We start from the raw sequence: 16,913 nt of genomic DNA, 5'->3' as shown, positions 1-16,913 counted from the left end.
ACCCTTGAACACAGCCATATTTATGAAACCGTATATCCGTATAGAGTTAGTGGTGAAATCTTTGATAGTGCTTGCATTATATTATATGCATTGTTTCTTGCATCTTGGGTTTCATTTGGGAACGCATATAAAGTCTGGCGCTCTTTGTGTTGCACTGTTATCATTGACACACACTGATTATTATTGTGTCATCGTTAGTGCAGTGTATATATATTAATGTAGTCATACTAAAGCCCGTTTTTCACTTGGGTCTATTTTTATTACTAATGCTATCAGATTACTCAATTTTAGCACAATACGTGGATTACTTGAATAAAAATTTTACTGATCCAAATTTTATTTTATTTTAGATTATTTTTTTATTTTATATTGCCGCACTACTAATAGCTACGAACAAATAAAATGACAATGGCATTAAAATTTTACTGATAAATTAAAAAAAATTAAAAATATATTTAATGTGGCAGATGTATTTCTTAATTTTATTTTTGAGCAGAGAGAAAATGTCCAAAGCTTTAAATCTTTATACTTTAACAGTTAGAACCAAGTTTTAACACTGATTTGTTGTGGATTTATATTTCTGCAAAGTTTGACTAATGTGCCATAACTGTTATCTACTCATAAAATATAAAATCAAGCTGTGAATATCGGTGAAAATAAGTCTAATGATCTATTTTACAGTCTGGCTCTCTTTACAGCCTTTTCTTAAGCTACCACACGTCTTCATCCTGTAGAATCATCATTATTTGATTGTGTTATATCTGATGTTTTTATTTCCATTGGATCCCGCTGGAACTGATAATGTCTTGGAATGACATCTTAATCTTGAAATGTCGTTTGTGGTATATTAGTTGTTGTTGAGCTCTGCGCGGCTTGGACTGGGAAAGGAAAAGTAATTTTCCCTGCATAGCTTTCGGTGCGTCAGAGGATGGAAATGAAGCTTTATAAGCACAAAAACAGATCTCATATTCATCTTCCTCCTCAGGTTCATTCGGCCTGCGGCTCAAACATCTGTGTGTGTGTGTGTGTGTGTGTGTGATATGAGTTTCAGGACTCGTAGTCAAACACCCGCTGTGGTCATGAGCTCAAAACTAGATTTCATTTGATTTATTAAAATAAAGAATTTCACAAAAAAAAAAAAAATCTAGTTTACATTTTTGTGGTTTAAATTATTTTTTATTTTATTGCATTTGACACTTTTTTTTGTATTAAAAGTGATTTATATTAAATTGTAATTTAATTAAAATTAATAATGTTGTGGTTGGGTATGGTTTTGGTACAGCATGAGGAATAAATTAAATATATTTTTTTAAATATTAAACATAATTTTATATTAAATTATAATTAAAATGTTTTATATATTTATCTCTTTCTCTCTCTCTCTCTATGTGTGTGTGTTTGTGTATATAAATATAAATCTTAGGAAATAATTTTTTTTTAAATGCAAATAAATCTCAGTCTAATAAATAAAAAAAAGTTATAGCATTATTTTATTGGTTGTATTTTAAATAATTGCTTAATTATATTTTTTCTTTGTAGTGTTACGGTTAGATTAAGTCTGTTGTTTATATTTTCATATAAAAAAAGTAACTATTGTAGGTTGTACATACTTTTGTGAAGTTTTTTTTGTATTTTATAAAATATTATATTTTTATTAATGTATTTTTGTATTTAATGTTTAACTTTTTGACATTTTATTTCCTATATGTTTCTTTTAGTTTTAAGTCCTATAATTATCTTCACATATAATCACATGAACTGTATGTAGGTTGTACATGTATTATTGTGTGTGCGTGTGTGTGTGTGTGTGTGTGTGTGTGTGTGTGTGTGTGTGTGATGCGGTGCAGAGAACAATGCGTCTGTCTGATGATTATGTCTCATATGTAGTTTTGTTCCTCTGCAGTTTTTCCAAGTGTGTTTCCTGGAGCGTCTGTTGGTTTGTGTTGTGTGTGTTTGTCATGTCTCCTGTCGCAGCTAATCACACAGAAATAGTTGTTATTTGTGCTGTTTGATTTGGTGATGTTAGTTTTGCAGAAATAACACATTCAGCTTTCACAGATGAAACTTGCTTTCTCTAACTGGATGTGAACGCTAATTTAATATGTGTAGTAAATCACAGTCACCTGCTGGATCTCTATTAGATCTAATCTGACTCCAAACGACACATATCAGTGAAAAAAAAGCTATTCTTGAAGAGCATGTTGTGTGTGTTCAGCGTGTTGAAGCATGTCTCTGAGTTCATGGTGATTTTGATGTGGACGCTGGGCATTAATAGTGTTTCACTGCAGCTGTCCAGTGTACACACACACACACACACACACACACACACAGTGGTGTGAAGTCTGACTACGCTCTCATAACACACTCTTTCTGGCCGTCAGACAATAATCGTGACACGTGTTGTCCAGTGTCTTTCACCGCATGCTAAAATCCTTTTTAAGAGTTTTTATTTTATTGAAGGCAAGATATTTTAGTGTTTCACAATCCTTTGTACTCTCTGAACACGGTTTGCCTTTGTTCAATCATTTTATTTAATTTAACTTTTTTGTTTTGTTTTAGTTTAAGATTTATTTTATTTTAATTTACTTTATTTTTTTAAAGATAGGAACTGCAGTTTGACATGGTCTACTTCCACACTGCTTTTTTTTTTTTTTCTTTTTTTTTTTTTATTGCATTTTTACGGATTTTTTCATTTCATTTTCTTTCCCTGTTTTCTTTTTTTTTTTCTCATATTTTTTTATATTTTTTTTGTATTTCATGTATTTTTTTCCTATAATTTTTTATTTCCTTTAGTTTACTTGATTCTACATTGTATTTTAGTTTTCTTTTATTTATATTTATTTATATTTTATATTATGTGGTATAATATATATATATAATATATAATATATATATTATTTTTTATTATTTATTAATTTATTTTTTATAGCTTTTTTTAAATGCTCTTCTGTTCCAACATGGTTTTCTCCTGTGCTGTCTTCGTTGTGCTCAGATGCTGTTGGTGTAGTTTGTGTTCGTATGGACAGGATGGTTCTTCACAGACAGGATCTGTAGATTGATCTTCTGATATGGAGGTGATCGAGGACGTGGCATGGATTCACAGAGTCACAGCAGTTTTTAGGAAGTGTGGCCAGTTTGTCGCCTGCTCGAGGACGGATGTTATTTATGAGGATGTTGATGCTGATTAATGAGGACAGATGAAGCCGTAGACCGTGTGACGAGAATCAGCTGATAAATGAGAGTAAAGTACCAGTCTTCAGTGTCACATGATCTTCAGAAATCAGAATAATATGATGATTTACTGCTCGAGAAACATGAAGATTATTATCAATGTTGAACACAGTTGTGCTGCACAATATTTCTGTGGAAACAGTGATGCATTTTATTTTCAGGATCAGGAAAAGTGATGCAAGACGTGATGCATTTTACCAACAAGAAGACTTTTCTTTTTCTTTATTTTTATCTGTTTTAATGGACATATGCCTTGTGGAGGGATTTCTCCCATTAGTTTTTCTTAAAATCTGATTTAAACTAGATCCTAAACGTGGATCTGATCCTTCAGTGTCATAAGAGAGCTAAAAGTGTGTATTTTAGTCTCCTCCGAACCAGCCAAAGATTGCTCTGGGAATCTCATTTGTCACCTCAGACACTTCACCGTGTTTTCTCTCAGTGATTGCGGCTCATCAGAGTCTGAACTGGTTGTTTTACGCTGTGAAGACAGTTTGTGTAGTTATTCCTGCGCGGCCTTCAGCTCTTGGCAGTGCTGAACAGGGCATGCTGGGATTGAATGCCATAGTTTGCTCTCTGCTTTATTTATGGCCATGTAATCTAGCGTACAGTGGAAGGTGCAGTCGGTTTGAATGGCAGCCAAATATCATTATTCAAACTATATCTCACACACACACACACACACACACACACACACACACACAGATATATCTTCTCTCAAACTTTGGGACATTTATTTCCATTTTGATTCAATCAGAAGATCATTATTGTTCAATCGTGAGGTCTTCTGTTAAACATCTGTCTTGTCTTTGCAGATCTTCCAGTATCACTAAAACAGACACTTCGAAGGTATGTAAACTTCAGACTATGTAATTATATGCAATGTGTGTCCTAACCAGGCGCTGATAATGTGGCAGTAAAATAAGTGTTTAAATCTACAACAGAGCGCTAATTATTACCAAAAAGTAACTCATGATTAAGCTCTTTTAGATGTTGTTTTTATTTTATTTTTTACATTTTATTTAAATTTGTATTTTTTATTTATTTTGTTAATTATTTATATATTTTTTATATTATTATTATAATTTTATTATTTAATTCTTATCCTTATTTTATTTTCTTAATTTTTTTTTTTTTTGTTTTGTTTTTTTTTTATTATTAAATTTTTTTTTGATAAAAAGTGACAGAATCTCACTCATTAAGAGTGTATTTTAATACACCGTGATGTTTGAACCAATTACATGCACTAGGGGCGGGGCCTATCTGTGCATTGTGACAGATTATAAATGAGGCAACCAATCAAATGTGACGTCACTTTTGTGTCTTTGCATCTCGTCTGGTGAGGACACACATGAGATCTGCTGCATGGGATTCTGCTGCCCTCATTACAGTCCTTTAGCAGGAGAAGATTTCAATTAAACCCTCGCATTTATTATAGTTAACTCAAGCAAAAACTACAAATAAAACGTTATTTCATTTGAGCTAGTTTGAAAGCCATTTTCATTTAGTTTAACTTGATGTGCTAAAATAACTAAAACTGAAATCAAAATGAAAAACTATAAACACATTTTTTTAACTATAGACAAACCAAAAAGGACAAAATTACACAACTGTAATATAAGAATGTAAATGTAAACTAATTCGAAGCATTTAAAAACTATAATAAAATATAAAATAACATTTGATTCACAGATTATGAATAAAATCGGTATAGACATATTTAAAAAAACTAATTAATGTGACAAAAACACAACAAAGTTACTTTTAATAGGAAGAAATGTAGTTAATAATGTGTATTTTTATTAGTTATTTATATGTCCACATATTAAAGTTTTATTATATTTTATTTTTTTATATAATTTATAATCATTTTATTTAATACATATTTAGTACATAAACACGAACTAAATGAAAATGGAAACTAGTTAAAAAAAATTATTTAAAGCTTTTATAATTTGAATGCATTTCTAGTAACATAGATGTTGTTTTATGGTTTCAGTTAACTATAATAACCATAATGTGAATTAAATGAATGTAAATTTCCTGTAATGAGTTAGTCCTGCGAATGAACTGGCCACAGACTGAAGTAAGTGTTCTGTAGGGCTGTAATGAGGGAGTCCTGCATGTGTGTGCCGTGTGACGTGAGCGTGTGTTGCATGTGTTTCATCACATCTGTAGGGGGAACCACAGGAGATCATAAAGCCGGTGCCCATCAGCCAAACACCTGGGGCCTCCACCGGCCCCGCCAGCATTGCTTATAATAAAACCGCTCGGCCCTTTGGTGGAACGACTAACACGGTCAGATCAGTCAGTCCCAAAGCCTCCATCCCCTCCGCCTCGTCTGCCTTCACTCCAGCCACTCCCACCCAGCAGCATGGCCACTCCCCCTTTGCTAACTCCTCCTCCACACCGTCCTCTGGCTCCTCCTCCCCGGCGAGAGTGATGGCTCCGCCCCCGGCCCCCGTCGCCCCTCATTCGTCCGTCTATAACACGCCCATCAACCTCTACTCCAATGAGAACGCGTGTGAGGTGGCCTTGGGCCAGAGGCGTGGCCTGCTGGAGAGCAGAGCCCCTGGGGAACAGCACAACGGGTAGGTGGAGCTTCAACCGGCCAATCAGAAACTACTTCCTGTTCTTCAGACTTCTGTTTCCTGTGTTTATTCTTCCTCACTGTTCTCAGTGGGGTGTCTTTGTGTTGTTCAGAAAGGGTTTTAATGGTGTGACAAAGGAATATTTTGGGTTATTCTGTTTGTGACGCTCTCGATATAACACCTGAGGAACCGAGCTGTTATCTTAGTGTAATTAAGATAAAACCGGGAGACTAGTTTTTATTAATATTTAGATTTTTATTTTGTCCGTTTTTTTTTTTATTATTATTAATTTGTATGTTATTTTATAGATTTTTAATTATTATTTTAGTTTGTTTACTACCATTTCAGTATCAAATTAAACTAATTGTAAAAGAGAGATGTTGAAAAAAACTAAAATCAGTAAAAAAAAAAAAGATAAATAATAAAAACAGTAAAAATCTGTAAAAACTGAAAGTGTATATATATATATATATATATATATATATATATATATATATATATATATATATATATATATATACTGTATGTCAGTTTAAGTCTGTTTTATTTTAAAGCTTTTTTATGGTTTTAGTGTTAGTTAAATATTTACCATGGGTCCAATAAAAAAACTTCTTATTTATTTTATAAATGTTATTATTATTATTATTATTATTATTATTATTATTATTATTATTGTTGTTGTTGTTGTTATTTAATTTTAATTAAGTGAATCAAAACTATTTATTCTGATTCAAAGTCATGTATTAATCTTAGTACAACTGTAGTACTATTCATAATATTCAATTAAAATAGAAATTTAAAATTTAGTAATTTTGCTAAAAAAAAATATCAGTGTGATTTCTTGGAACACAAGAATCAATATTTTTCAGTTTTAGTTAGTTTTTTACCTTTATTAAACACATTAACATTACCCCATTATTTGAGGAATAAAAATGGCAGATTATTAGTTCATAAGTACATTAGGCACTGTTTAGAAATGTCATGAATGTAATTTCTGCTCCACTAACATCACCAAACTGAATTAAAGATGTAAAGGTTTCCAGAACCATTTAATTGCTTTTTATTGGTCAGACAGACAGGAAGTCCCGCCCCAAACCCTCATTATTGGTTGAATCAGTGTTTCTGCATCATGCTGCTACAACAAACTAGAGCTTTCAGAACTTTAATGTCACACTGTTGCACTCAACCTACCTTAACATCTCTTTCAGAAGATTTGATGTTTTATTAGATACTGTACATTATCTTTGAAATATCTTCTCAGCTGGTTGAGAATCCATGCATGTAATTCAGCTGGGATTCAAATCAGGAATATAAATCTTGATTAAAGCACCTAAACATGTCAAACATGTGTTATTTGAGTTGTGAGGAGTCTAAACCTTGCGTTTGATGTGGGACTATGGTTTCAGACGGATGACTTCTGCTCGTCTGATGCTGGTGTATAATTGCTGTTTGTTTGAGTTTGCTCACATAAACAGTGCTTTATGGATGATTACATCACACTCCTTCAGTTTTTATGATCTTCTGTGGGAAGCGAGAGCCTGTCACAATTGCTATTCATAGAGTTGAAGCTGTAAATGAAGCAGAATATTGTCTCTAGAGAAAGGGAATCGCAGTATCCTCACACAGCTCTCTGGGGGAAACTGGAAGTCAGTGTGTAAAGGGATGGTTTTCTGAAACAACTGTGTGAGCGAGTGACGGCCTGAGCCAGAGATGGACCTCGTACCAAATCTGTGCTGTTAGTCCTTACAGGGCGATCACACCAGACGCGACTTGCGCTAATAAATCACGCTTTTCGTGCGTAGTTGGACATTTTGAGCCTCCTTCTGTATTATTATTATTATTATTAAATAAAATGCCTTAAATTAAAATTTTATTATTAAAATATTAAGTTATTCAATTTTAATATTTTGTAATTACAGATATATTATTTATTATTATTATTATTATTCATATTATTATTATTATTATTATTATTAATTTATGTATTGTTTATTTTTATTTCATTTTAAAATATTGCACTTATTAAAGGCTTTATTTTTGTTATGCATTATATGTTAGATATTTTAATATTGTTTCATATAATTTTTTTTATCACTTTTAGTAGTAGTAGTAGTTGTATTAATTGAATTATTTAATCTTTTACGGTTTATTTTTCATTTTGATTTAAATATTAAACTTCAGCATATATATATATATATATATATATATATATATATATATATATATATATATATATATATATATATATACTTTTTTTTTTCTTTTTGAAAATGTGTAGGAAAAGCAGACTTTAACAGTTCTCTCGTGTCTTCACCGTCTGTGCTCTTGTATTTGCTCGCTCGCTGTAGTTTTGCCGTGGAAGTCAACAGCAGATCAAAGAAAGCTGCTCAAGCGTCATCTTGTGTCTGGAGCGAGCTCTTTCCCTCTCATGTGGTTCCTCTGATCCCACAAACACTTAACCGTGTGTCCACATGCTGAGACTCGGACTAACAAACGCTCTGACCACAGGAGCTCGTTCTGCGCAGCTTCAGATGGATTGAGTTTTTAAAGGCTGTGAGAATTTGTAACGGGTCAAACATTTGTGTGAAATATTGCCGGATGTTGCTCGTGTCGTCTCTGTGTTCATGGATGCATCCTTCATAATATATCATTGAGCTTCCAGTGATCGTGAAGTCAACCGGTCGAGTCGTGACAGAATAAATAACTATCCAGAGATCCTCTCTCTTGGAGGAGTCATCATTTCAAAGCTCCTGAGACTTTGTGTCTTCTGTGAAACTCAAAAGGAGATATTTAGTTGAATGTTCATGCTTCCCTTTCCATAAAGTGTGTAGTTGCTGTTGAAAAGAAATGGGTATTTCACAGTTACGAAGAAACAAAGTATCATACTGAATTAATTATAAATCATTATTTTCAACCATTTTTACAGTGAGGGTTTGTGATATTTTTTTTATGATTTCTTCTGTATTTTTTGTTGTATGAACAGACGCAGCTTTAAGATTTAGCTTCTCATCTTCTGTTGTGTTTTCTGTTGTGATGTGTGTTTATTTTTATAACATTTTATTTTAACATTTTTCAATTTATTAGTTTTATTCCCATTTTAAATTTTGTGTCATATTTTTATTTACATTTATTTATTTTATTTTTTATTTATTTTTTTTAAATGTTTGATTTCGTTTTTTTTTTTTTTTTTTTTTTTTTTTTTTTTTTTTTTTTTTTACAATTATTTTTCAATTTTAACTACTTTTTAATATTTAATTACCTAGTAAGATTTTTTTAGATTTTGTTTTTATTTTCAAGTTATTTTTCAGTTTGACTTTTTTCTTATTTAATTACTTATTAGGAAGTGTTCTTTTTATTTTGAATTAATTCATTTAATTTAAATTTTATTTAATTTGTTTATTAATTGTTTTAAATTTTTTATTTAATTACCTATTAGTAAGTGTTTTCTTTTGTTTGTTTTTTTTACAATTATTTTACAGCTTTACCTTTTTAGTGTTTAGTATTTGTTTGTTTTTTATTGCTTTAATTGATATTATTTTATTTATTTATTTATTTATTATTATTGTTATCAATGGTTTTATTTCTGTTTTTTTTAAATATATTTTTTACAAATATTTTCCAGTTTTACATTTTTATGATTTTGTTCCTTATTAGTAAGTGTTTAATTGTTTTACTGAAGAGATAAAGTGATATGGGTTTGGAACAACAGAAAGCATAGTAAATAGTTTTTGGGTGAAATATGCAGTAGTTGGAACATGATGCTGCTGTCTGAACAGGATTTGTGTGATTGGAAACATCAGTGAGTTGTTAAAGTTGAGCGTTTGGTTCCAGTTTTCCTCTTGGAGTCTGAGCTGATGACGTGTGTCTGCGTCTGTGAGGTGTTTGTCCTAAACTTGTGCGGTGCTTTCTGTCCCATCATCCCAAAGACCAGAGATCCCCAAAACAACATTGTGACTGGAATTAGTTTTTTTTTTTTGCTTTTTTTTTTTTTTTGCAAGTATACATTTTTATTACTTAATTATTAGTTTTATTTGTTTATTAACTGATTACATTATTAGTACAGTCATTATTTTAGTAGTTTATTTTAGTTGTACATTTTTATGATTTAGCTACTTCAGTAGTATTTTTTTATTCCATTTGTTTAATTTTAAATGTTATTTATTTTTTATTTATTTACTTTTACTGGTGTATTTTGATTTAGTTTTTTTAATGAATTCATTTTATTAGTTATTGTTAAGCATTAGTGTTTTCTTTTGTTTTTATCTTACAATTATTCAATTGGTAAATTCTTATGATCTAATCACATTATTTATATTAGAAAATATATTTTAATTTAGCTTTTTTGTGGTTTAATTACTTGATAGTGTTTTGATATTTTTATTTTATTTTAATATCTTATTAATCAATTACTTTTATTATAAAAATTATTTTAATGTTTCTTTTTGCAATCAAATTAATAGTAAATGTTTTATTGTTATTTTTTCTATTTTAAAATGTATTTATTTTCATTTGTATGATTTTATTTACATTTATTTTTAGTTTCAATTTATTATAATAAATTCATTTTAATTTTTTTTAATGCACTTTAGTAGTTAAGTGTTTTATTTTGATGTGTTTTTATTTTAACAGTGAGTCTTTAAGTTGCTGTTGTGTGTAGTGAGTGTAGTGAGTGAATGTAGACGTGACGTCTGTGTTTCTTCTCATTAACGATGTAAAGCTGTCAGCTTCAGCAGGAATGTTTGTTAACTTCCCTGCGAGAGTTTCCAGCTGCGTTTACAAACTCAAACAATTAGTGTCTCGCAGACGCAGCCGGAGTGAGTTTGACTCGTGTTCTCACACAAATTAACACCATTAACTCACTGATGAGGGAAAGAGATGGATCCGAAAACACACATGAAAGCTGGAGACGAGATGTGATCGGTGTGTGTGTGTGTGTGTGTGTGTGTGTGTGTGTGTGTGTGTGTGTGTGTGTGTGTGTTTGCATTGATGAAGTCATAGCATTTGTGTGTGAAGCCTGAAATTACTCAAACATTTTATATATAGATATAATTTTTATAATTTTTTATATATAGATAATTTATTATTTGCTGTATATTTATTTCTAATTTTCCAGTATAGTTTTAAACACTTAAAATAAGATTAATTTAGTTTTGAAGCAAAATTAAATAAGTTAAGTTAATAAGATTTATTTTAGATGTGTATTGACTATTTTTTTTATAAAATCTTGATTTAGTTATTTTAGTTTAGTTATCAGATGTTTTTATTTAAAATGACTTAACCATTCCTGACCTTTTTTTACACTTAATTTAGTAGATACTATAATTCAGATAGACTTAAAAATAGATCTAATATTTTATAGATTTTATCTGACGTGACTCAAAAATAGATTTTTCATATTTTTATTATTTAGTAGATTATTTTATCCAAAGTTACTTAAAAATGTATGTAATTTTTTTGTAGATTTTATTTTATTTTTATTTATTTATTTAGCAGATGCTTTTTTTCAGTGCCAAAAATAGATATGATATTTTTATTTTATTTTTATTCATTTAAAAGTTTTTTTATATATATTTTTATTGTATTGCATTTATTTAGCAGATTATTTCATGCAAAGTCACTTAAAATATATGTAATTTTATTGTTTTTATTGTATTATATATATTATAATACATTATTATATATATATATCAGTCATTAAAATGTTGATTTTAACGTGACTTAAAATATATACAATTAACATTTTTTTAAATTATATGTGCACTCAATTATTAGGTGATTTTATTTCAAGTGGCTTAAAATTGTGGGGGGTTTTTTAGCACATGATTTTATCTAAAGTGTCTTTATAAATAAGCAATTCAACAAAGCAATTCATCCTAGATATATTTTCTGAAAATGCTTATATTTGACCATTTTGCTTCTCTCAAGTCAGATCATCTGTTTTCTACAGTTTCAGAGGGGGGTGGGTGTATCATTAGCACTGGTGTTAGCATGTTTGTGTTTCTGTCAGAAGTGCATGTGTGTGTGAGTTTCTGCATGAGGTCTGATGGGGATCAGAAGCGCTTCAGATGTCTCTCTCTCACTCTCTCTCTCTCTCTCTCTCTGTGTGTCTCTACAGGAGGAGCCCATCACAAAGTTAGTGTCCCAGATGCTGTAGTGTTCTGTCCTCATCACTAACATCGTCTCTTTCCATTGTGTCACAGGCTCTGATCATGTCAGCATGTGCTGCTGTCAGTCAGCGTGTCTGTGTTTATTCCTGGCAGTCAGAGTATTAATAGCAGTGACATTAATCTTTGCATGTATTGTTAGAGAACAGTTGATCAGGAGCAGTGCAGGTCAACTAGTTACACTCATGAGACAGTGGAGCCATCTAGTGGTGATGGAGGACATGACCGAACCAAAACTCTCAGCACTCAGCAGTTTTAGCTCATTCAGATTACAATTTTTAATTATAATGATTTAAAAAAGCATGATCTGTTAAAAAAATACATAGATAATAATAATTAAATCAAATTAATAATTAAATCAAATAATTAAATCAAATCAAAATTTGCTGCCACTTTTTAGAGTTGTTATTGTTAACCACAGCCATATAAAACATGTTTTCATTACTTTAAAAAAAGATGAACATGAACTGAAATAAAATGTAACTACATTTTTATTTTTTTACTTATTTTAGTTCAGCTAGTTAACAAGGGAACATTTCTCTTTCATTTAGTAAAACTTGATATACTAAAATAAAGTACAAATGTGTCTTAATATAACAATGAAATAAAAACTAATTTCAGCTGTTCAGCAATGAAGTATTCAAACTGGATCTACTAAAATAAAAATAAAAATATACTAATTAAAAAAATTATATAGACATATTAATAAAGTATTAAAGTTAACTAAAATAAAAAATTAATAAAAATTATATACATTTTAAATCGAAATAATAAAAACTATAATATTATTTTGATACTAAAATATAACATTAAATATAATAGAATATATAATATAAGATCAAAATAATTTTATTTAAATTTTTAATGTGAATATCAGCACAGTATTGCTGCTGTGACAAAGACATTTCCTCTCGTTACAATTAATAAAATATCTTTTGAATCAGTTCAAAAGATAAATTTTTAAAAGTAGAAATATTAAGATATATTTGGCAATTATAGAAAACATTTATAATTACATTTGCATGCAGAATCTCACTTGACTTTATTAATTTGCACTAATAATAATAATAATAATGTATTAATAATAATAAAAATAATAAATATATCTAATAAATAAATATAATTAATATTTTCTTGACCTTTGTATTTCCATAGTGGACCTCAGAGTATTCTGAAGTAAGTAGAAACGATGTGAAATAATAGAATCTGAAAGAGTATCATCTCAATATCTTTTAATGTGTCTTTTTTTCTCTCGTTGTCCTAAACTCTCTGTTCTCATTTCCTACCTGTAGAAAGACTCCTCCCAGGTAAACGGCTGATTGTGTGTGTGATGTTTGCGGTGGTGCAGTGGTGTTTCATGGTGATGATGTGTGTGTGTGTGTGTGTGTGTGTGTGTGTCAGGAGCGCTCGTCAGCCCGTGCCGGACCCCGAGGGGAATCACGTCTCTGCTGTCAGTGATGCCAGTAAGAAGCGTGTGATCGAGGACACGGAGGACTGGCATCCTCGCTCTGGCACGTCTCAGTCCCGCTCCTTCCGCATCCTGGCACAGATCACGGGCACAGAGAACGGTACACACTCTTCCCTCACACTCCTGCTGTGTGCCGTTCACACACCGCTCGAGCTGAAAGTGTTTCTCGTGTCTCTCCTCTAGAACCAGCTCAGGAGAACCGGCCGGGGAAGAAGTAAGTTCTGCTGTCGGATCCTTCACAATCATGTGCCAATCATTGAAATCAAAGGGGATTGTGGGTAATCAGGGCTGGTTACATGGTCTAAAGTAACAGTGTTCTACAACTTTAATTGATATAAATTGGTTACAAAAATTATATGAAAAATTATAATATTTAGATTAATTATTTGTGTTACATACTATATATATATATATGTGTGTGTGTGTGCGTGCGTGTATATATATATATATATATTAGAGACACACACACACACACACACTAGCGCTCAAAAGTTTGGGAACCGTGAGATTTTTTTAAAGAAGTCTCTTCTGCTCATCAAGGCTGCATTGATTTGATCTAAAATACAGAAAAAAAACGTAATCTTGCAAAATGTTATTAGAATATAAAATAATGGTTTCTATTTTAATATCCTTAAAAATATAATTAATTTCTGTGATGAAAAGCTGAATTTCCATCATCATTACTCCAGTATTAAGGGTCACATGATCTTCAGAAATCATTTTAATATGCTGATTTATTATCAGTGTTGAAACTGTTTTTTTATGTTTTTGTAACCTGAGATACTTTATTCAGGATACTTTAATGTTTAAACCGTTAAAAAAGAAGAGCGTTTATTTAAAATAGAAATATTTTCAAACAATATACACTAGAGTTCAAAAGTTTGGGGTAAGTACACTTATTTATTTTATTATTATTATTTTTTTTTTTTTTATAAAAATGTAAACTTTTATTCAGCAAGGATGTGTTAAATTAAGAAGTTACATCAAAGATTTATATTGTTAGAAAAGGTTTATATTTTGAATAAATGCTGTACTTTTTAAGTATCAAAGAATCCTGATAACTCTAATAATAAATCAGCATATTAAAATGATTTGAAATAAATTATATTTTTAAGGATATTAAAATAGAAACCATTATTTTATATTCTAATAACATTTTGCAAGATTACTGTTTTTTTTCTGTATTTTTGTATCAAATAAATGCAGCAGAAGAGACTTCTTTAAAAACCATTACCAATCAAACTGACCCAAACTTTTGACCGCTATATATATATATATATACACAAAAGTGCTTTTCTATAAAAAATATAAATATAAAATATAAATATATGGCTGAAATTGATGAAAAATTATATTTGACATATAATGTTTGTCATTTAAAATAATTATAAATGTTTATATGTTGTTATTTTACTTGTTTACCAATCGGATGAAATAAAAGTGAACACACACTATGTATGTTAGGTATTATATAAGGAGATGTATAATATGGACATGTTTAATTCCCAGTTCAGTGTAACGGCAGAATGATCCTGACTCTTGTAGTGGATCAGCTGATAGTGATCGATCTGTTTCTAGAGTTTTGAAGTGCTAGGTTTATTACTGTCCTCCTGCTGTCTGCTTTCTGCTAACGGGTGTATTTCCCGTCTGTCTCGACCGTCAGGGTGACCCGAGTGGACCCAGAGGTGGTCCGGCCTCAGTACAACAAGCTGAGAGACTGGCATCATGGGGTCTCTGCCCGCGTGCTAAACGTGTAGTAGACCCGCCCACACCTGTCAATCACAGCGGCAGGGTCATGTGACCCGAGAGCAAGCGCGCGTGTGTGTGTGTGTGCGTGTGTGTGTGTGTGTGTGTGTGTGTGTGTGTGTGTGTGTGTGTGTGTACCACTGGTCTGTATAGACACTGGATTGCTCACTGTGTTGTAAACTGCAGACTATAGAGAGATGAGCGGGTCTACATGACTTGCTTTTGGAGAAAGAATAACATTGTAATAAAAATACATTGCACGGGTCAAAACTATCGATTTTTCTTTTTTACTCACTTTTTTTCTTTTATGCCAAAAATCATGAGGATATTAAGTAAAGATCATGTTCCATGAAAATATTTAGTAAATCTCTTACCGTAAATATATAAAAACTTAATGTTTGATTAGTAATATGCATTGCTGAGAACTTCATTTGAACAACTTTAAAGATGATTTTCTCAATATTTAGATGTTTTTGTCTCCCTCAGATTCCAGATTTTCTAATAGTTTTATCTCAGACAGATATTGTCTTCTCCTCACAAACCACACATCACTGGAGAGATCATTTATTCAGCTTCAGATGATGCATACATCTCAATTTTGACAATTTGACCCTTATGACTGGTTTTGTGCTCCAGGGTCACATATCAAAACTCAGAATATCTAATTTCCATACCTAAAATATGTATTTTACTGTCTCCCGTGTGCAGATTGATCATACATACGGCTAAAAGGCTTCTTACCGTGCCGTCCTTTACAGAACGGAGCATCTTGCACAGTTTTATCACAGGTGGAATATAAAATGTTTCAATGCAAGCGTTTCAGTCAAATGCAATTCATGCAATATTTCAAACCTTTAACCCACGGGAGAAAATCAGCCCAACACAACGTTTCAAAAGCAGCCCAATTCAGTGGAAAGAGTGTGGATTTGGCAACCCTGGATCTACAGGAGCTGCAGGAGGCAGATTTGACTGATCTCAGGGGTCAAGAGGAAGAACAGATGCCTGACAGATAATATTAGGGAGGAACACATGAGCTGTCCAGTTCTCTATTATAGATCAGTGGTGTGTGTGAGAGTCCTCAGGGTTTTGGCTGAAGGATGTATGATGCTCTGTGTTTCTTCACATATAAACCTTTCTCTGATCATCTCACGCCTCTGATGCTGCAGTGTTTCTCTCTCAATCTTCCAATAAAGCTTTTCTTTCATATTTCTGCATCTGATGCGTCCCTTCTTTCCTCTGTTTTCTTCTATTCCTGAACTCTGACTGTTGAAATGGCACAGAAATGATTTCGTTTTTTATGTTTAGTGATAGGAGCAGACTCAAAGAGGAACATAATTCTGATTCTGTAAATCATCATATTATTCTGATTTCTGAAGATCATGTGACACTGAAGACTGGAGGAATGATGCTGAAAATACAGCGGAGCATCACAGAAATACATTACACTTTAATCAGTGTTGGGCAGTAACGGGTTATTAGTAACACAGTTCCTTTTGACAGTAACTAATACTGTAACGCATTACTTTTTAAATAAATTAACTCCGTTACCGTTACCATATGCTGCATTGTCCGTAAACACGAAGACGCACTATATATATATATATACAGTATGCATGTTTCTCGAAATTGATTCTGAATAATTCAGATTGCTTTCATTTATTTATTTCTAAATGTTCTGTGTTATGTTGTCCATTGTTGATAGTTTTCATACTTAAG

General features: G+C 31.3%; 1 protein-coding gene across 5 annotated transcripts in view; it reads left to right on the top strand.

Moving 5' to 3' along the window:
- The window catches only part of LOC127966420 (PDZ and LIM domain protein 5-like), a 73,925-nt gene that overhangs the window by 37,741 nt on the left and 19,271 nt on the right, over positions 1 to 16,913 (top strand). For 3 of the 5 annotated variants that reach the window (XM_052567366.1, XM_052567367.1, XM_052567365.1), the window contains exons 4-7: positions 4,044 to 4,077; positions 5,407 to 5,819; positions 13,385 to 13,551; positions 13,635 to 13,665. In XM_052567366.1, coding sequence (XP_052423326.1) covers positions 4,044 to 4,077; positions 5,407 to 5,819; positions 13,385 to 13,551; positions 13,635 to 13,665 — 645 coding nt within the window. Of the gene's footprint in view, positions 1 to 4,043; positions 4,078 to 5,406; positions 5,820 to 11,934; positions 11,952 to 13,138; positions 13,160 to 13,275; positions 13,291 to 13,384; positions 13,552 to 13,634; positions 13,666 to 16,913 lie in introns of all 5 variants that reach the window. The other 2 variants (XM_052567369.1, XM_052567368.1) reach the window with 2 other exon arrangements.

The sequence above is a fragment of the Carassius gibelio genome, chromosome B10 (genome assembly GCF_023724105.1).
Source record: "Carassius gibelio isolate Cgi1373 ecotype wild population from Czech Republic chromosome B10, carGib1.2-hapl.c, whole genome shotgun sequence".
NCBI lineage: Eukaryota > Metazoa > Chordata > Actinopteri > Cypriniformes > Cyprinidae > Carassius > Carassius gibelio.
This window is presented reverse-complemented; position numbering and strand designations above follow the sequence as displayed.